General features: G+C 38.4%; 1 protein-coding gene across 1 annotated transcript in view; it reads right to left on the reverse strand.

Moving 5' to 3' along the window:
* The window catches only part of CFAP44 (cilia and flagella associated protein 44), a 137,217-nt gene that overhangs the window by 69,384 nt on the left and 44,924 nt on the right, over nucleotides 1–22,909 (reverse strand). Inside the window, exons 15-16 of the mRNA XM_060098942.1 lie at nucleotides 15,172–15,333; nucleotides 13,180–13,407 (exon numbers count right to left, since the gene is read on the reverse strand). Coding sequence (XP_059954925.1) covers nucleotides 13,180–13,407; nucleotides 15,172–15,333 — 390 coding nt within the window. The remainder of the gene's footprint in view (nucleotides 1–13,179; nucleotides 13,408–15,171; nucleotides 15,334–22,909) is intronic.

Consider the following 22,909-nt stretch of genomic DNA (forward strand, 5'->3'; position numbering starts at 1 on the left):
CACATGCTGCAAAAAAGATCCAACACAGCCAAAATAAATAAATAAAAATAAATATTAAAAAAAGACAATACATGAGAGATATCATTTCTATCTACATACTGAATTCCATTTTATTTTAAGGATTATTCGGCATAAGCAGTATTTAACAATAGAGTTTTGTAGATCGTGGTTTTCAGAGATTTCCAGTCCAGGAGATTTTTTTCTCCCTAAGGCAACTGCCAGTTCTGAAAGTGGCAGCTAAGAAATTGAGCAGAGCAATCTGTAATGTCATGGGCTTAGGGAAAGGCAAAGGATTCCCAGGGTCCTCCAAGAAGAAGGAGCCATTGTAAACACACCTTCCACTGGGCTTTCCATTGCAACCCTGGAGCACTATATCCCACATGTATGGATAAACCAGAAATAGACTGGCCCTCGTAGGAAGTAAAACCTAATTTCAAGTCATCTCAATCACTGACTGGATGAAACTGATCTAGGATTTATAGTTGCTTTCCAGAACTAAAAATAAATTTCAGGAGACAATAGCAATATAACAGAGACTCAAGTTGATGCTAAAGTTTTTCACAGACAAGATCCAGCATTCAATTAAAAAAAAAACTAGGTATACTAACAAAGAAAAGTCTTGATTGAAAATCAAAAGAAAAAACAGACCAAAGAAACAAAAGTACAAGAAATAGTGATAAAGGTGTTTTCAAAATGGACTTCAAAATAACTCTGATTAATATATTTAAGGCCTTTGAAGGCAATACAGAAAGAAGTCAACTAGGATCTATAAAAAAGTAGATAATGGAAAAAATAAAAATTTTAGAACAGAAAAATAAAATGAAAAAAATTAGAATTCAATAGATTGGTTTAAAAGCAACTAGACACAGCTAAAACTAGAGTTATGAAGCTGGAACAGAATCAGAAAAAATAGAGTAAGGCAGGAGAGAGAAAATACATATATAAAAATTTTTTAAAAGGAGTATAAGATCTACATGGGACATAATGATAATGATTAATATACACAAAATTAGAATCCCACAAGAAGAGACTAAAAGATGGACCAGAAGTAGTATTGTGGTTGATAAATGTCTGATAATTTTCTAAAACTGAATACAAATGTGTTGAAGTACAAGAAATGCAATGACCCACAAGCAAGATATATGAAGAATTTACACCTTTTAACATCACACCATAAAACTCCTAGAAGAGAGCATAAGCAAAACATTCTCTGACATAAATCATACCAATGTTTTCTTAGGTCAGTCTCCCAAGTTGACAGAAATAAAAACAAAAATAAACAAATGGGACCTAATCAAACTTACAAGCTTTTGCACAGCAAAGGAAACCATAAAAAAAAAAAAAAGACAACCTATGGAATGGGAGAAAATATTTGCAAATGATGTGACAGACAAGGGCTTAATCTCCAAACTATACAAACAGCTCATACAACTCAACAACAAAAAAACAAATAACTCAATCAAAAAATGGGCAGAAGACCTAAATAGACTTTTCTCTAAAGAAGACATACAGATGGCTAACAGGCACATAAAAATATGCTCAACATCACTAATTACTAGAGAAATGTAAATCAAAACTACAATGAGGTACCACCTCACACCTGTCAGAATGGCCATCATTAAAAAGTCTACGAATAACAAATGCTAGAGAGGGTGTGGAGAGAAGGGAACCTCCTACACTGTTGGTGGAAATGTAAGTTGGGGCAGCCACTATGGAAAACAGTATGGAGGTTGCTCAGAAAACTAAAAATATAATTACCATATGATCCAGCAATCCCACTCCTGAGCCTATACACAGACAATACTATAATTCAAAAGATACATGCACCCCTATGTTCATAGCAGCACTATTCACAATAGCCCAAACATGGAAACAACCTAAATGTCCACTGACAGATGAATGGATAAAGAAGACGTAGTACATATATACAGTGGAATACTACTCGGCCATAAAAAAGAATGAAATAATGCCATTTACAGCAACATGGATGAAACTAGAGATTATCATACTAACTGAAGTCAAAAAAAGAAAAATACCATACAATATCACTTATATGTGGAATCTAAAATATGGCACAAATGAACCTAGCTACAAAACAGAGACAGACTCACAGACATAGAGTTCAGACTTGTAGTTGCCAAGGGGGAGGAGGGTGGGAGAGGCAAGGACTGGGAGTGTGGGCTTAGCAGATGTAAACTTTTATATATAGGATGGAAAAACAACAAGGTCCTACTGTATAGCACAGGGAACTATATTCAGTATCCTGTGATAAACCATAATGGAAAAGAATATGAAAAAAAAAGTCTGCATGTATATAACTGAGTCACATTGCTGTACAGCAGAGACTGGCACAACACTGTAAATCAACTGTACTTCAATAAAAAGGTAAAGAAGTTACACCTTTTAACACAAAATCTTCAAAGCAACAAGAAAAATGATGCATAGGTTACAAAAAATAACAATAAAAAGATGTACATAGGGTTTCCCTGGTAGCACAGGGGTTAAGAATCCGCCTGCCAATGCAGGGGACACAGGTTCAATCCCTGGTCCAGGAAGATCCCACATGCCACGGAGCAACTAAGCCCATGCACCACAACTACTGAGCCTGTGCTCTAGAGCCCGCAAGCCACAACTACTGAGCCTGCGCGCCACAACTACTGAAGCCTGCGCACCTAGAGGATATGCTCTGCAACAGAGAAGCCACCACAACGAGAAGCCCACGCACCGCAACAAAGAGTAGCCCCCACACAGCTACAAAAACCCAATGTAGCCAAAAATAAATTAAAAAAAAAAGATATAGATGGCAGAATGGAAGACAAAAGATGATAAGATATCAAAGTTTTAAAAAGAAAATATACAGAAGAACTAAAAGTTTTAAAGGCAAAATAGGCACTATAAGGCAACCCCCCCAAACTTATATATACATATACGTGTGTGTGTGTGTGTGTGTGGGTATATATAAAATGTGACAATGAGGTGAGGGGGAGGATACACAACACTAAAGTGCCCTAAGATCTTTTTTCTCTAGGGCTAGTAAAAGAATAAATTTGTATCAAATTATATTAAGTTAAGGATATATACTATGACCTTTAGCATCACCACTAAAAACAAAATAGTAAAAAAAAATGTATAACTAATAACCTAATAGAGGAGGAAAACTGGGGGAAAAACTACCTAATCATCTGATAGAAGGTGAAAAACCAAATGTAGAATTGGTGTGATAAACAGAAATAATAAGATGGTAGATTTAATCTAAAATATATTAGCCATTACATTAAATATAAAAGGACACAGTGTTCTATTAAAATAAAATTTTTACTACAGGATTAAAAAGAAAAGCCTAGCCATGTACTGCTTACAAAAGACATACTTTGAAATAAGAATATCAAAGGTAGAGGAAAGAAAAGAATCATTAACAACTCTCAGAGTTTTGGCTTAGTAACTGGATGGATGGTTGTCCCATTTACTGAGATGGAGATGGAGCAGGTTTGCACAGGGCAAGTATGATTTAAAAGTTATATTTTGGTGATTTCCCTGGTGGTACAGTGGGTAAGACTCTGTGCTCCCAATGCAGGGGGCCCAGGTTCGATCCCTGGTTAGGGAACTAGATCCTGCATGCATGCCTCAACTAAGAAGTCCACACACCACAACTAAGAAGTCCACATGCCGCAACTAAAGATCCCACATGCCGCAACTAAAGATTCCATGTTCCATGACTAAAACCCAGAGCAGCCAAAATAAAAATAAATATTTTTTTAAAAGTTATATTTTGGAAATGTCCATTTTGAGGTGCCAAGTAGTGATGTCAAGTTGGACATACAAGTCCGAATATGAGACGAGAGGTCAAGACTAGAGATACAAATGAAAGTTATTGGCATATATTTGATATTTAAAATCTTGGGACCAGATAAAATCATCTAGCAAGAAAGAGGGCACCCAAGACCACATCCTAAAGTACTTCAAAGTTCAAAGCTAGTTCAACATATAAGAAGCCAGCAAAAGAGGCTAAAAAGGAGTGGCCAGAAGATGGTGGTGTCATGGAAGCCAAAAAAGAAAATGCTTTAAGAAGAATGGAGGATTAACTTTATCAAATGTTTCGGAGAGGTCAAATGGACAGAGAAGTGACCACTGAGCTTGGCAGTAGGAAAATCTTTGATGACTTGAAGTGGTGGAACTAGAAACCTGACTGGAATGTGTTAAAAACCAAATAGGAGGTGAAGAAATGAAGCCAGTGACTACAGACAACTCTTTCAAGTTTTCCTATAAAGGAGCAGTGGAGACTTCCGGGTAAGATGGCGGAAGAGTAAGACGCGGAGATCACCTTCCTCCCCACAGATACACCAGAAATACAGCTACACGTGCAACAACTCCTACAGAACACCTACTGAACGCTGGCAGAAGACCCCAGACCTCCCAAAAGGCAAGAAACTCCCCACATACCTGGGTAGGGCAAAGCAGAGAGATTCCCGCACAGAGGAGCGGTGCCGAGCGGCACTCACCAGCCCGAGAGGCTTGTCTGCTCCCCCGCCAGGGCGGGCGGCGCTGGAGCTGAGGCTCGGGCTTCGGTCAGAGCGCAGGGAGAGGACTGGGACTGGCGGCGAGAACTCAGCCTGAAGGGGGCTAATGTGCCACAGCTAGCCGGGAGGGAGTCCGGGAAAACTCTGGAGCTGCCGAAGAGGCAGGAGACTTTTTCTTCCCTCTTGGTTTCCTGGTGCGCGAGGAGAGGGGATTAAGAGCGCCGCGTAAAGGAGCTCCAGAGACGGGCGCGAGTCGCGGCTGAAAGCGTGGAGCCCAGAGACGGGCGTGGGACGCTGGGGCTGCTGCTGCCGCCGCCAAGAAGCCTGTGTGCGAGCGCAGGTCACTGTCCACACCGCCCTTCCGGGAGCCTGTGCAGCCTGCCACTGCCGGGGTCCCGGGATCCAGGGGCGGCTTCCCTGGGAGAACACACGGCGCGCCTCGGGCTGGTGCAACGTCACGCCGACCTCTGCCGCTGCAGGCTCGCCCCGCACTCCGTGCCCCTCCCTCCCGCCCGGCCTGAGTGAGCCAGAGTCCCCGAAGAGGCTGCTCCTTTAACCCTGTCCTGTCTGAGCGAAGAACAGACGCCCTCCGGCGACCTACACGCAGAGGCGGGGCCAAATCCAAAGCTGAGACCCAGGAGCTGTGAGAACAAAGAAGAGAAAGGGAAACCTCTCCCAGCAGCCTCAGAAGCAGCGGATTAAAGCTCCACAATCAACTTCATGTACCCTGCATCTGTGGAATACATGAATAGACAACAAATCATCCCAAATTGAGGAGCCAGGAGTCAGTGCTGTGCCTCTGAGGTGGGAGAGCGAACTTCAGGACACTGGTCCACAAGAGACCTCCCAGCTCCACATAATATCAAACGGCGAAAATCTTCCAGAGATCTCCATCTCAACACCAGCACCCAGCTTCACTCAACGACCAGCAAGCTACAGTGCTGGACACCCTATGCCAAACAACTAGCAAGACAGGAACACAACACCACCCATTAGCAGAGAGGCTGCCTCAAATCATAAAAAGTCTGCAAACACCCCAAAACACACCACCAGACGTGGACCTGCCCACCAGAAAGACAAGATCCAGCCTCATCCACCAGAACACAGGCAGTAGTCCCCTCCACCAAGAAGCCTACACAACCCACTAAACCAACCTTAGCCACTGGGGACAGACACCAAAAACAACGGGAACTACAAACCTGCAGCCTGCAAAGAGGAGACCCCAAACACAGTAACATAAGCAAAATGAGAAGACAGAAAAACACACAGCAGGAGAAGGAGCAAGATAAAAACCTACCAGACCTAACAAATGAAGAGGTAATAGGCAGTCTATCTGAAAAAGAATTCAGAATAATGATGGTAAAGATGATCCAAAATCTTGGAAATAGAATAGACAAAATGCAAGAAACAGTTAACAAGGACCTAGAAGAACTAAAGACGAATCAAGCATCGATTAAAAACACAATAAATGAAATAAAAAATACTCTAGATGGGACCAATAGCAGAATAACTGAGGCAGAAGAACGGATAAGTGAGGTGGAAGATAAAATAGTGGAAATAACTGCTGCACAGAAAAATAAAGAAAAAAGAATGAAAAGAACAGAGGACAGTCTCAGAGACCTCTGGGACAACATTAAACGCACCAACATTCGAATTATAGGGGTTCCAGAAGAAGAAGAGAAAAAGAAAGGGACTGAGAAAATATTTGAAGAGATTATAGTTGAAAACTTCCCTAATATGGGAAAGGAAATAGTTAATCAAGTCCAGGAGGCACAGAGAGTCCCATACAGAATAAATCCAAGGAGAAATACACCAAGACACATATTAATCAAACTGTCAAAAATTAAACACAAAGAAATCATATTAAAAGCAGCAAGGCAAAAACAACAAATAACACACAAGGGAATCCCCATCAGGATAACAGCTGATCTCTCAGCAGAAACTTTACAAGCCAGAAGGGAGTGGCAGGACATACTTAAAGTGATGAAGGAGAAAAACCTGCAACCAAGATTACTCTACCCAGCAAGGATCTCATTCAGATTTGATGGAGAAATTAAAACCTTTACAGACAAGCAAAAGCTGAGAGAGTTCAGCACCACCAAACCAGCTTTACAACAAATGCTAAAGGAACTTCTCTAGGCAAGAAACACAACAGAAGGAAAAGAACTACAATAACGAACCCAAAACAATTAAGAAAATGGGAATAGGAACATACATATCAATAATTACCTTAAATGTAAATGGACTAAATGCTCCCACCAAAAGACACAGACTGGCTGAATGGATACAAAAACAAGACCCATATATATGCTGTCTACAAGAGACCCACTTCAGACCTAGAGATACATACAGACTGAAAGTAAGGGGATGGAAAAAGATATTCCATGCAAATGGAAACCAAAAGAAAGCTGGAGTAGCAATTCTCATATCAGACAAAATAGACTTTAAAATAAAGACTACTAGAAGAGACAAAGAAGGACACTACATAATGATCAAGGGATCAATCCAAGAAGAAGATATAACAATTGTAAATATTTATGCACCAAACATAGGAGCACCTCAATACATAAGGGAAATATTAACAGCCATAAAAGGAGAAATCGACAGTAACACAATCATAGTAGGGGACTTTAACACCCCACTTTCACCAATGGACAGGTCATCCAAAATGAAAATAAATAAGGAAACACAAGCTTTAAATGATACATTAAACAAGATGGACTTAATTGATATTTATAGGACATTCCATCCAAAAACAACAGAATACACATTTTTCTCAAGTGCTCATGGAACATTCTCCAGGATAGATCATATCTTGGGTCACAAATCAAGCCTTGGTAAATTTAAGAAAATTGAAATTGTATCAAGTATCTTTTCCGACCACAATGCTATGAGACTAGATATCAATTACAGGAAAAGAGCTGTAAAACATACAAACACATGGAGGCTAAACAATACACTACTTAATAACGAAGTGATCACTGAAGAAATCAAAGAGGAAATTAAAAAATACCTAGAAACAAATGACAATGGAGACACGACGACCCAAAACCTATGGGATGCAGCAAAAGCAGTTCTAAGAGGGAAGTTTATGGCAATACAATCCCACCTTAAGAAACAGGAAATATCTCGAATAAACAACCTAACCTTGCACCTAAAGCAATTAGAGAAAGAAGAACAAAAACATCCCAAAGTTAGCAGAAGGAAAGAAATCATAAAAATCAGATCAGAAATAAATGAAAAAGAAATGAAGGAAACGATAGCAAAGATCAATAAAACTAAAAGCTGGTTCTTTGAGAAGATAAACAAAATTGATAAACCATTAGCCAGACTCATCAAGAAAAAAAGGGAGAAGACTCAAATCAGTAGAATTAGAAATGAAAAAGGAGAAGTAACAACTGACACTGCAGAAATACAAAAGATCATGAGAGATTACTACAAGCAACTCTATGCCAATAAAATGGACAACCTGGAAGAAATGGACAAATTCTTAGAAATGCACAACCTGCCACGACTGAATCAGGAAGAAATAGAAAATATGAACAGACCAATCACAAGCACTGAAATTGAAACTGTGATTAAAAATCTTCCAACAAACAAAAGCCCAGGACCAGATGCCTTCACAGGCGAATTCTATCAAGCATTTAGAGAAGAGCTAACACCTATCCTTCTCAAACTCTTCCAAAATATAGCAGAGGGAGGAACACTCCCAAACTCATTCTACGAGGCCACCATCACCTTGATACCAAAACCAGACAAGGATGTCACAAAGAAAGAAAACTACAGGCCAATATCACTGATGAACATAGATGCAAAAATCCTCAACAAAATACTAGCAAACAGAATCCAACAGCACATTAAAAGGATCATACACCATGATCAAGTGGGGTTTATTCCAGGAATGCAAGGATTCTTCAATATACGCAAATCAATCAATGTGATACACCATATTAACAAGTTGAAGGAGAAAAACCATATGATCATCTCAATAGATGCAGAGAAAGCTTTTGACAAAATTCAACACCCATTTATGATAAAAACCCTGCAGAAAGTAGGCATAGAGGGAACTTTCCTCAACATAATAAAGGCCATATATGACAAACCCACAGCCAGCATCGTCCTCAATGGTGAAAAACTGAAACCATTTCCACTAAGATCAGGAACAAGACAAGGTTGCCCACTCTCACCACTCTTATTCAACATAGTTTTGGAAGTTTTAGGCACAGCAATCAGAGAAGAAAAGGAAATAAAAGGAATCCAAATGGGAAAAGAAGAAGTAAAGCTGTCACTGTTTGCAGATGACATGATACTATACATAGAGAATCCTAAAGATGCTACCAGAAAACTACTAGAGCTAATCAATGAATTTGGTAAAGTTGCAGGATACAAAATTAATGCACAGAAATCTCTGGCATTCCTATATACTAATGATGAAAAATCTGAAAGTGAAATCAAGGAAACACTCCCATTTACCATTGCAACAAAAAGAATAAAATATCTAGGAATAAACCTACCTAAGGAGACAAAAGACCTGTATGCAGAAAATTATAAGACACTGATGAAAGAAATTAAAGATGATACAAATAGATGGAGAGATGTACCATGTTCTTGGATTGGAAGAATCAACATTGTGAAAATGACTCTACTACCCAAAGCAATCTACAGATTCAATGCAATACCTATCAAACTACCAATGGCATTTTTCACAGAACTAGAACAAAAAATTTCACAATTTGTATGGAAACACAAAAGACCCCGAATAGCCAAAGCAATCTTGAGAACGAAAAATGGAGCTGGAGGAATCAGGCTCCCTGACTTCAGACTATACTACAAAGCTACAGTAATCAAGACAGTATGGTACTGGCACAAAAACAGAAAGATAGATCAATGGAACAGGATAGAAAGCCCAGAGATAAACCCATGGACATATGGTCACCTTATCTTTGATAAAGGAGGCAGGAATGTACAGTGGAGAAAGGACAGTCTCTTCAATAAGTGGTGCTGGGAAAACTGGACAGGGACATGTAAAAGTATGAGATTAGATCACTCCCTAACACCATACACAAAAATAAGCTCAAAATGGATTAAAGACCTAAATGTAAGGCCAGACACTATCAAACTCCTAGAGGAAAACATAAGCAGAACACTCTATGACATAAATCACAGCAAGATCCTTTTTGACCCACCTCCTAGAGAAATGGAAATAAAGACAAAAATAAACACATGGGACCTAATGAAACTTCAAAGCTTTTGCACAGCAAAGGAAACCATAAACAAGACCAAAAGACAACCCTCAGAATGGGAGAAAATATTTGCAAATGAAGCAACTGACAAAGGATTAATCTCCAAAATTTATAAGCAGCTCATGCAGCTCAATAGCAAAAAAACAAACAACCCAATCCAAAAATGGGCAGAAGACCTAAATAGACATTTCTCCACAGAAGATATACAGACAGCCAACAAACACATGAAAGGATGCTCAACATCTTTACTCATTAGAGAAATGCAAATCAAAACTACAATGAGATATCATCTCACACCAGTCAGAATGGCCATCATCAAAAAATCTAGAAACAATAAATGCTGGAGAGGGTGTGGAAAAAAGGGAACACTCTTGCACTGCTGGTGGGAATGTGAATTGGTACAGCCACTATGGAGAACGGTATGGAGGTTCCTTAAAAAACTACAAATAGAACTACCATATGACCCAGCAATCCCACTACTGGGCATATACCCTGAGAAAACCATAATTCAAAAAGAGACATGTACCAAAATGTTCATAGCAGCCCTATTTACAATAGCCCGGAGATGGAAACAACCTAAGTGTCCATCATTGGATGAATGGATAAAGAAGATGTGGCACATATATACAATGGAATATTACTCAGCCATAAAAAGAAATGAAATTGAGCTATTTGTAATGAGGTGGATGGACCTAGAGTCTGTCATACAGAGTGAAGTAAGTCAGAAAGAGAAAGACAAATACTGTATGCTGACACATATATATGGAATTTAAGAAAAAAATGTCATCAAGAACATAGGGGTAAGACAGGAATAAAGACACAGACCTACTAGAGCATGGACTTGAGGATATGGGGAGGGGGAAGGGTAAGCTGTGACAAAGTGAAAGAGCGGCATGGACATATATACACTACCAAATGTAAGGTAGATAGCTAGTGGGAAGCAGCCGCATAGCACAGGGAGATCAGCTCGGTTCTTTGTGACCGCCTGGAGGGGTGGGATAGGGAGGGTGGGAGGGAGACGCAAAAGGGAGGGGATATGGGAACATATGTATATGTATAACTGATTAAATTTGTAAAATAAAAAAAAAAAAAAAAAAAAAAAAAGGAGCAGTGGATGAGAAGAAAAGAGATGTGAAAGAAAAAAAATTCAAGTACTAGGAGCATGTTTATGTGCTGACGATAAGAACTGAGTAAACAGAGAGAGGTTGAAGATACAGGAGACCAGCTAGTTTATTTCAGGAGTAAAATCTTTGAGAAAGTGAGAGGGGATGGGATCAAGAGGCCATTTGGAATAGTGTCCTTGGAAAGTTGCAGGGGACCATTCACCAACTGTTAACAGTAGCAGACAAACTTGTATGGATCTCCATAGGACATTAGATCTCATTAAGACAAGATAAGGGAATTCCATCTGATTGTTTTTATTTTCTCAGTGAAATGTGAGATGGGAATTCCTTGGTGGTCCAGTGGTTAGGACTCTGCACTTTCACTGCCGGGGCCCGGGGTTCAACCCCTGGTCAGGGAACTAAGATCCTGTAAGCCGCTCAGCGGGGCAAAAAAAAAAAAAAAAAAAAAAGAAAAAAGAAATGTGAGATAAGGTTATCATTAGAAATTGAGGGAAGGTACAAAATGATTGATGGGAGAAGAATTAAAGCAATAATTTGGAAAGTGGGAAAGTGAACATAGCTGGGCAGTAGAACCAGCCTGCACTGTGAGTACTGATTTGAGAACTGTGGTCGTGCCTTCAAAATGAGACTGGTTTTCTGCAGCACCGGCTTGGATGCAGGCACAGAGTTGGCAAACAGTTGAGTCAAGCAGGGTTGGTGTCACTTCTTCTGAACTATGCCTTGACCTTGTATGCTGGTGTAGTTTAATGGTTAAGAGCGTGGACTCTAGATCCAGACTGCCTGAGTCCAGATCCTGGTTCCACCCCCTCATTAATTATACAACCTCAGATAAGTTACCTAACCTCTCCACTCCTTGGTTTCTTCTTATGTAAAATGCAAATTATGAAGAGCGCTTATTTTATAGGGTGGTCACTTAGAATGGTGCCTGGTATAGAATAAGCAGGTTTCTAGATTTAGCAAATAAAAATACAGAATGAATGTTAACTAAGCTTATTGTGGTAATCATTTCATGATACATGCAAGTCAAATCATTATGCTATATACCTTAAATTATACAATGCTGCATGTCAATTATATCTCAGTAAAACCAGGAAAAAAGTTTTTAAATGCAGGATGCACAGTTAATTTGAATTTCAGATAAACAACAAATATGTTTTTAGTATAAGTATGTCCCATGTAATACTTATCTGGCACCCCTAAAGGTAAGCATTAAATATGTTTGTCAAATAATTAATAATTCTTGCATATGTTTCAAGGACACTAGAACTCCATTATATTACTGTACAGTTGTTTCTGTGCCTCTCTCCCTCATGATATGAGGGAACTTTCAGAAGGCAGGATCATGTCTTAATTATTCCTTTACCCCGTGAACCCCACACAACAGTAGCCATCGATAATTGTTTCATAAAGCACAGAAGATAAAATGTCAAGGCACTAATACATGGAATCCTAAGGTGCCTCCATCACTACTTTCTATCCTTCTTGCTGCTTGTCTCCTTAGAAGTTGCTATCAAAGATGTATTTCTAAGAAATGTTGAAGAGGGGTGGAGTTAACTCTCATCACTCCTTATAGCAACAGTACTCAGTTAGGCAGTCTCCTGGCCTGGCCAAAGATCTGATACCACTTATGAATTAGAGATAACAATTGACATAAAAGTATATGTGAAAGACTACTTTTTTGGTGAATGGAATTGAAATTTGTGACAAATTCATAATGAAGGAAATCTTGCTTTGCAATAGATCAATAAAATATTCTATAAGAGTAGAAAATATATAATTAGGGGATGTAATTGTCACATTATTGTAACGTTCGCAGGTACTTGTCTCGCATTTTTCTCTTCTTCCTTATTAGCCAAGTCCCAATTTCACTCAGGGTGGCAAGGTGACCATCTAAAAACAGTCACTTTCCCAGACTTCCATGCAGCCACACAGCATAGTTGTAGATAATGAAATGTAAGCAAAAGTCTAGTGGACTGTGCTGCCATCATATTCAAAATTTTAAAACGACAAACACGGCTGGAAAACCCCTTAGCCCTTTGCCCTTCTACCTTTAATTCTCCTCCCCTTTGACCTTCTGAAACGTGTGATTGTCATAGATAACAGATACAATAAGTAGACATGTAAAACATATTAAGATGATATAAAAACAAACACATTCATTCATCAAAATTCACACCTTCGGTAGTAATTAATAGCTGAAGTCTTACCATAGAGTAAGGAATTAAGAAAGCGATGGAAAATAATACCTATAATTAGATTAGGGTTGAGATAAAAATTTATTACATTATTACTTACCAAAGAAACCCAGAACTTCCCTGGCCCAGAGTAAAATCCACAGAGGATGTGACAGGGGGTTAAAGGAATAAAGATCTCGGGTAATGGCTCCTCCTCCTCCTCCTCTTCCCCCTGGAGTTCCCTTTCTCCATCTTCTCCCATCTCTGCTTCTAGGCTTTTCCTCCTTTCTTCCTTCTCCTTCTCCTTCAACTCCTTTTGTTTCTTTCTCTTTGCAATTTCTATTAATCTCTTGTGCAAAAGAGATATTGGGATTAAAAAAACTGTAATTCATTCATTCATTCACACTATTATTAAAGAAAGTAGGAGGAAGATAGAGTCCTAGAAAAATTCACAGCTCTAATGTAACAAATAATGTCATTTAAAGATTATTATCGGGCCTCCGTGGTGGCGCAAGTGGTTGAGAGTCCGCCTGCCGATGCAGGGGATACGGGTTCGTGCCCCGGTCTGGGAGGATCCCATATGCCGCGGAGCGGCTGGGCCCGTGAGCCATGGCCGCTGAGCCTGCGCGTCCGGAGCCTGCGCGTCCGGAGCCTGTGCTCCGCAACGGGGGAGGCCACAACGGTGAGAGGCCCGCATACCGCAAAAAAAAAAAAAAAAAAAAAAAAAAACAATAAAGATTATTATCAAGTTGGGAATATTATTTTTTTTTTTTCTTTTTGCGGTATGTGGGCCTCTCACCGTTGTGGCCTCTCCCGTTGCGGAGCACAGGCTCCGGATGCGCAGGCCCAGCGGCCATGGCTCACGGGCCCAGCCGCTCCGCGGCATATGGGATCCTCCCAGACCGGGGCACGAACCCGTATCCCCTGCATCGGCAGGCGGACTCTTAACCACTGCGCCACCAGGGAGGCCCCGGGAATATATTTTTATTGTTAAAATTTTCAAAACATTGGAATGACTTTCTGCATAACTCCTATTGATCCTGGTTTTACAGAAATTATTTTGCCTTTTTTTTCCTAATAGAGAAGTTAAATATAGCTTCTCTCAGAGCCTATCACTGTCAATCCATGAATTTGGTGGACTGAAATAGTCCACAGGGGAAGCTGTTTCTATCTTTAGTGGTACAGTGATTTAGGCCCTCAGCCTCTATCAACTGGCTATTGCAAAAGCCCCCTAGCACTGGCATCCCTACCTCCCATCTTTTACCTCTTTATTCCATTTACCTCTTAGAATTAACTTCCAAATTTATATGATCTCATCACATCTATATCCTCCTCAAAAATTCAAAATGGAGGGCTTCCCTGGTGGCGCAGTGGTTGAGAGTCCGCCTGCCGATGCAGGGGACACGGGTTCGTGCCCCAGTCCGGGAAGATCCCAGATGCTGCGGAGCAGCTGGGCCCGTAAGCCACGGCCGCTGAGCCTGTGCGTCTGGAGCCTGTGCTCCGCAGCGGGAGAGGCCACAGCGATGAGAGGCCCGCGTACCACGAAAACAAACAAACAAAAAAACAAAACAAAAAAAAAATTCAAAATGGATTCCAATGGCCCAAAAATTAAATTAAAACATCTTGGCTAATATTTAAGGGGTTCCATGTGGTGGTCACAGACTCCTGTCACACCGCTCCACAAATTGCATCCCTCTGCCTCATGGTCCATTCTTCATTTCTCAAAAACACCAAAACTCTTGCAACTCTGCCATCCCTCAGAATGTTCTCCCAGCTTTTATTGCCTTCCTCCTCATTTTCAACCTGTCAAAATCCTTCCCATTCTTTAAATACTAAATATCACCTCCATGAAGTCATCCTTGACCTCCTCTCACCACTCTATGAGGATCATATATTCTTTCCTCTGTGTGCCCCTAAAATTCTTTTCTTTGCACTGTGATTTTAATATCTACTCATTACCACCTTCTAATACAATAAGCTGCTTTCTACCAAATAAGCTCCTTAAAGTCTATGTTTTATTCTTCTTCGTATTTTCCCAGCACTTAACACAGGATATTTTATATTCTAAGAAAGAAAAAAAATTAGAAGTCAATGCTTCAAGGGTATTTCATACCAGAATCTTAGATTTGATACTTGAGAAATGGAAACGTTTTATACACATGTCTTTGATTTCATAGGAAACTACATCATGGTCCTCCTCCTCCTCCTTTATAGTTGGAAATGGAGCTTCAAGAACATAGCCATTCTCACAAATAATCAGTAAAGTACTCTCAGGCTAAAAAGAAAATTAAAACATATCGTTTACATTTAGGCAAATTTTTATAAGCACAGTTGAAAACGATTTTAAACCAGGGAAACTATAATTGCTATGTATATTAACCATTTTTAAAAGATACTTATTACCAGTAATAACCACAGTGAGGAACTTAGTCAATCTTATTAATCATTATACACAATTATTAGCACAATTATATCATTAATTAATAAGTGTTAAAATTAGATTTAGATTCATTTCCCTTACAGACACCATATTTTCTGAGCCAAAAATTTGGTTGTGAAATGTTAGCCCAAAGGGCAGAATATTAAAATTAGGACTGCCAAGGAAAATCTGCAGTATGTGAATGGCATATATCACCTCAGCCTCCTTTGATGGATCATCCTCTCTCTGCCTGAGTTCATTTAATGTGGATAGCTCCAAGATTTTTGTTCACTTCCCTCTTCTTCTTTCTCTCCATAAACATGCCCTGGGAAATCTTATAGCCAATGAAGACTTCATTACCACTCACAAGCAATTAGACTCCCGATTAATCTCTCTAGTCCAGTCCAAAATCATGTATTTAACTATGTGTGGGAAATCCTCATCTTGATAGTCTACAGAAACATTATTCAAAATGTTTATTCGAAATGTTTATTCATTCAGTTATTCTATTCTATACTTATTATACACCTATTATGTGTTCAGAATTTTGTAGTGGGCTAGAGGCAAAATTATAATAAGAAAAATAGGGATTATCTCTGCCATTATGAAGCTTACCTCCAATGGGAGAGCCTGTCATTTAACAAATCATATAAATAAATGTAAATTATAACCACAATAAGTGTTGAAGAGGTACTGCAAGAGTAAGGAGGTTGTACAAGGCTTCCTGAGAAGGTGGTACCTAAGTCTCAAGGTGAAGGATGAGTAGAAGATATTTTTATAATGACTTAGGGGAGGGTTTGAGGGAGCAAGCTATGTAAAGGACATACCATGTGCAAATATCCTGTGGCACATTTGGGCTTTTAAGAAAGTTGTGGCCTTGGTTGTATCACCTAGGTGAAGAGAACAGAGTGAGCAGAGAGACTGGGACAGAGCCTTTGGGAAACAACACTCAATGGCTGAGTGAGGGAGACTGAGAAGGAGTGACAAGATGTAAGAGAAGGAACAAGGAGAGCATAATGTCCCCCAAATCAAATAAAGATGGTATTTCAAAGAGGAAGTGAGTGTCAACTAGGTCAACTGAGGCTAAGAGGGCAAGAAGATAAGAACTAAAACTGTTAAATGGATACCACCGGTATCTTTAGAAGAGCTGATCTGGTGGAATTATGAGACACAAGAAACTCGTAAGAATGTGTAAAGGAAGGAGTAGGTGTAAGGAAATGCAGTTCGTGGGAATAAACAATCCCCTTAAGAAAATTGGGAGGAGAAACATGGAGCAGTGACTGGAGGAGAACATGAAGTCAAGGAATTTATTTTTTATACATGAGAGTCTTGAATATATTTAAATACTAATGGAAATAATTCATTTAACAGGTAAGGTTAAATTTATATGACAGAAAAGAGAAAATAAATGTGTGAAATATTGAAAAGAGTGGGAGTAGAATCCAAAGGTCACAAGGGAGAATTGGCCTCAAGTAGGAAGGCATACAGCACCTCTATTGGTTAAAAAAAAAAAAAAAAAAAAGGGAAGAGGAGCAGGTATATGAAGAGGTAACAGGATTTTACGTTCGGTAGTGGGAAGGTAAAGGAGTTCCTGGCAGAGGGCTCCTACTCTATGAAATAAGTGATGCTGAGAATGAGAGTGAGCGAGCTAGTGGGAGGCTTGAAGCTTTGAGGAGAGGGGGAGTTTTTAAGTGTTCATTGTGGGTGAAAGAGAGTTGATAAGAACAATGTCATAGGACTGCTAAGCCATACCATGAATTGTGTTGAGGCCATTTGAGTCACTAAAATATGGAGAAGCTAATCTTCTCTGATGTATGACTATCTCCAGCTGCCCTTGGTAATCACTGTAGGCAAATATAAAGCAGTTGGGGGCATTCAGGGATGGATTTTTGCCAGAAGTGTATGAAAAAAAGAGAAGGGAGCTCAATGCATTGAAAGAGTGTTATTGAACCCTACTGAAAAGAATCATGATATTTAAGCTGGATATAGGGGGAACTTAAGACAAGAGTGGACTAATGAGTGAGGGAAAGCAAATGGTGAATGAACAAGGGGTGCCTGTGACTTCAGAGAACAAGTAGAGCAGAAGTAGCTACGTTAACAGGCTGGATAGGAGAGAGGTTGAGGTTAGAATGTGAGATATCTGAATAGTAGACTTTTAAAGTTGAGTTCTTACAAGACATTGTAGTCTGAATCATGTCCCCCCAAATTCTTATGCAGAAGTCCTAACCCCCAGTATGTCAGAATGTGACTGTATTTGGAGATGGGGCCTTTAAGCAGGTAATTATGTTACAATACAGTTGTTAGGGTGGGTCTTAATCCAATAGGACTGGTGTCCTTATAAGAAGGGGAGATTAGGACAGAGGGACAATCATGTGAGGACACAGTGAGAAGGTGGCCACCTGCAAGCCAAGGAGAGAGGTCTCAGAAGAAATCAAACCTGTCAGCACCTTGATCTTAAACTTCTAGCCTAAAGAACTGTGAGAAAATAAATTCCTGTTCCTTAAGCCACCCAGACTGTCGTATTTTGTTATGCAAGTCCTAGTAAACTAATAAACTGGTGGTAATAGTGCCCAGTGGGTGGCTGTGAACGTGTGTGGATAAACTGTAAAGGTCATGGGAAATGAAGAGGTCAAGAAGCTCAAAGGCTGATGTGATTTGATTGACTAGGCACATGGTGTTAATATCATTCAGTATAATTGTTTACACTCTGGATAAAGAGAAAGATAACCATATTCTCAAAATTTTAATAAAGGGGCAGGCTTGACGAGGTGGTCAGAAGATAACAGCAATATAAAAAGACAGAAGGTGATATAGCCAAGTTACAAGAGCCTCAGAGGAGCTGTGTTTCTATTTTATGAGTCAAGTCATAAAAGTAATAAATATTGCCACAAATGAAATAAAAGTTAACTATTATACTTCTCTCCCTGACCCCAAACAGATATAATGAATGCTAAGAATATATTTCTCCTCAGAATATATTTTTTTTGAATACGGAAAAGGGTGTTCATTCATTCATTCAGTGAAGATATGGTCAATCCATATCCATGAAGATAAAATAACCAGACACATTAGAAATAAGACATTAGAAGTGAGAGTCAACAAAACAAATACCAAAAAAATCTATAAAGACTTCAGATGTTGAAATTATCAGACTCAGTCCAAAAAACAATTATGCTTACTATATTTAAAGGAATATAGAAGTATCCACAGGGAACAAAAAAATATAAAACTAACAAAACAAATATGAAAAACAACTAAATAAAACTTCAAGAACTAAAAAAAACAGAAGTTGAAAATAAGATCACAAAGGATGGTTTTAACACCAGATAACTGAAGAGATTACTAGTCAGTAGAAAATATGAGAAGAAATCTGTAAAATACAGCCTGGAGAGATTTTTTTTTAAGCTAGAAAATATGGAAGATCTGTCATTTATACGACAGAAAAAACCAGTGTGAAATTTTGGAAAAAGTAGGAGACAGAAAAAGTTAAACAAAATGAGAGGACAGAGGAATTTGTTACAAACAAAAGAACAAGGGAAAAAACCCTTAAAAAAAAACAATTAATGAAACAGAAAAAATTTACCAGATAAAGAGCTCAAAGCATTAGTAATAAGTATGCTAACTGAATTTGAAAAAAGAATAGATGAACACATGAGAATTTTAACAAAAACTAGAAAAATATAAAAAATAATTCAGAGCTGAAGAATACAGTAACAAATGAAAAACACACTAGAAGGAATTAGAGCAAACTAAGTGATACAGAAGAAAGCATAAGTGATCTTGAAGGTAGAATAATGGAAATCACCCAATCAGAATAGCAAAAAGAAAAACAAATTTTAAAAATGAGGATAGTTTAAGGGACCTCTGGGACACCATCAAGCATACTAACATTCCCATGATAGAGATCCCAGAAGGAGAAGAGAAAGAGAGAAAGGGGTTGAAAATCTATCTGATGAAATTATGGCTGAAAACTTCCCAAACCTGCAGAAGGAAATAGATATCCAGGTACAGGAAGCACAGAGATTCCCAAACAGGATGAACCACAAGTGAAGAAACTAAAAGAACACAGAAGAACTACAAAAACAGCCAGAAAACAAGTAACAAAATAGCAATAAGTACATGCCTATAAATAATTACTTTAAATGTCAATGGACCAAATACTTCAACAAAGAATTATGGGTGGCTCATTGGATTAAAAAAAAAAAAAAGACCCATCCATATGCTGCTTACAAAAGACTCACTTCAAAGCTAAAGACACACAGAGACTGAAAATGAGGGGAGGGAAAAATATATTTCATGCAAATGGAAATGACAAGAAAGCTGGGGTAGCAATACTCATATAGGACAAAGTAGACCTTAAAACAAATTTTATACAAAAGACAAAGAAGGGCATTATGCAGTGATAAAGGGATCAATACAAGAAAATAATATAACATTCGTTAACATATATGCATCTGGGATTTCCCTGGTGGTCCAGCAGCTTAGGCTCCGCACTCCCAATGTAGGGGGCCCAGGTTCAATCCCTGCTCAGAGAACCAGATCCCACATGCCACAGTGAAGTTCCTGCAGGCCGCAACTAAAGATCCTGCATGCTGCAACTAAGACCTGGCACAAGCAAATAAATAAATAAATATTTAAAAAATGTTTTTAAAAAACATATGCACCTAATACAGGAGCACCTAAACATATAAGGCAAATATTAACAGACATGAAGGAAAAAGTTGACAATAATAAAATAATAGTAGGGGAACTTTAACACCCCACTAATGTCAATGGACAGATCATCCAGACAGAAAATCAATAAGGAAGTGGTGGTTTTTAATGACACATTAGACCAGTTGGACTTAATAGATAACTATAGAACATTCCATCCCCAAACTGCAGAATACATATTATTCTCAAGTGCACATGGCACTTTCTCTAGAACAGAACACATGCTAGGCCACAAAACAAGTCTCAACAAATTTAATAGAATAATAGAAATGATATCAAGCATTTTTTCCAACAACGTGGTATGAAATTAGAAATCAATTACACGAAGAAAAATGGCAAAAACACAAATATGTGGAGACTAAACAACATACCACTGAAAAACCAAAGGGCCAATGAAGAAATCAAAGAGGAAATCAGCAAATATCATGAGACAAATGGAAATAAAAACACAACTTTCCAAAATCTATGGACACAGCAAAAGCAGTTCTAAGATGAAGTTTATAGTGATGCAGGCCTATTTCAAGAAACAAGAAAAATGTCAAGTAACCTAACCTACCACCTAAAGGAATTAGAAAAAGAAAACAAAGCCAAAAGAAATCAGCAGAAGAAAGGAAATAAAGATCAGAGAGGAAATAGAGACCCCCCAAAATAGAAAACAGCAATGAAACCAAGAGCTGTTTTTTTAACAAAACATGAACAAAATTGATTATCTTTTAGCCAGGATCATTTAGAAGAAAAGAGAGAGGACCCAAATAAACAAAATAAGAAATGAGAGAGGAGAAATTACAACTGACATCACAGAGACACAAAAAAATCACAACAAAATACTGTGAATGGTTATATGCCAACAAATTGGATGACCTAGAAGAAATGGATAAATTTCTAGAAACATACAATCTACAAAGACTGAATCAGAAAGAAATAGACAATTTGAACAGACCAATCACTAGCAGTGAAATTGAATTAGTAATCAAAAAATTCCCAGCAAACAAAAGTCTATGACTTCACAGGGGAATTCTACCAAATATATAAAAAGATCTAAGACCTATCCTCCTCAAACTGTTCCAAAAATTGAAGAGGGAACACTTCCAAATTCATTCTATGAGGCCACCATTACCCTGATACCAAAACCAAATATACTACAAAAAAAAGAAAATTACAGGTCAATAGCAAAAATTCTCAACAAAATATTAGAAAACAAAATTCAGCAATATGTAGAAAAGATCATATATAAAAAGGATCATACATCATGATCAAGTGGGATTTATTCCAGAGATGCAAGGATGGTTCAATATCCACAAAAATCAATATGATAGAGCACATTAACAAAATGAATGATAAAAATCACATTATCATCTCAATAGATGCAGAAAAAGCATTTCACGAATTTCAACATCCATTCATGATTAAAAAAAAACTTATCAATGTTGGCATTGAGGGAACATACCTCAACATAAAAAAGGCCGTTTATGACAAACGCAGAGCTATCATCATACTCAATAGTGAAAAACTGAAAGCTCTTCCTCTAAAATCGGGAAAAAGACAAGGATGCCCACTCTCACCAATTCTATTAATATTTTTAACATAGTATTGGAAGGCCTAGCCACAGCAATCAGATAAGAAAAATAAGACAAATTGGAAGGGTAGAAGTAAAACTCACTTTTTACAGATGATATGATACTATATATAGAAAAATCCTGAAGTCTGTATTAGAATAAAGTTGCAAAATACAAGATTAATATACAGTCATACACTGTACACATGGTATCAACTACAATCATGCATGATAAACTCACTGGAGAGTTGCTGTTTTATATCCCTTAACCAAGACACCCATGATAAAGGTCAGGACCCAAGGGTCAACATAGTTGGATATACTTCTGGTAGTCATCTTAGCCCTGGATGCCCTGGCCAACAACTAGTTCATCAATATTTTTATAAAATCTTGAGCCATTAACAATTGTCTGTCTGCCTGATACAGCCAATGGCAGCAACAACATTCCTTATCCAAGGAATATCTTGACTCATAGATACCCAAAATATAAATCAAGGTCACATGTCTCTACATGACTTCATCAGCTTATTCCCTTCATGCATCCAGACATTGGAAATAATGTTAGAGAAACAATTTATTGGAATTTCCAATCAACCTTTCTTTACTTGATGTTAGAATATTTTTCCCCTGTAGAGGAGGAAAGAGTTTCTTTCTCCTGAGGTCTTCTGGGGTTTCTATTAGCCTAGAACTACATTATTCCAATTTTAATATTTGAAGATTTCCAAATCACTTGGGTGATCCAACACAGGGCCATAAGTGTGCATTTTAGAGCTATTTAACTTATAGTTCATCTTTATCTTAGTACATAGTTTTGGGGGATATAAGCTTTAGTTAGTGGTTGCCAAGGAGGAGAGAGAGTTGGATGGAGGGAGAGTTAGAAAAAAATAGTGAATTAGAATGGATTCTTTAGCTGGTTCCTTGTTTAAACCTTAAAAGAAAGAAAAAAAAAGCTTAAGTTAGTGAAGGTTTGTCATAATTTCTTCCTTTGCTATGCCCTCATCTTGAACATGAGTCTCCATAGACTAAGGAGGACATCAAAAAGATAGCCAATTTTTGAGGCTCTTTTTTTTTCTTTCTTTTATTCCTTTTGATCAGAATACGCCTGCCCTCTTAGCAGAATCAGCTTTCGGTACTTGAAGTTTTCCCAGTATTTGTGCTACATCT

This window comes from Mesoplodon densirostris, chromosome 5 (genome assembly GCF_025265405.1).
Source record: "Mesoplodon densirostris isolate mMesDen1 chromosome 5, mMesDen1 primary haplotype, whole genome shotgun sequence".
In the NCBI taxonomy this organism is placed as follows: domain Eukaryota; kingdom Metazoa; phylum Chordata; class Mammalia; order Artiodactyla; family Ziphiidae; genus Mesoplodon; species Mesoplodon densirostris.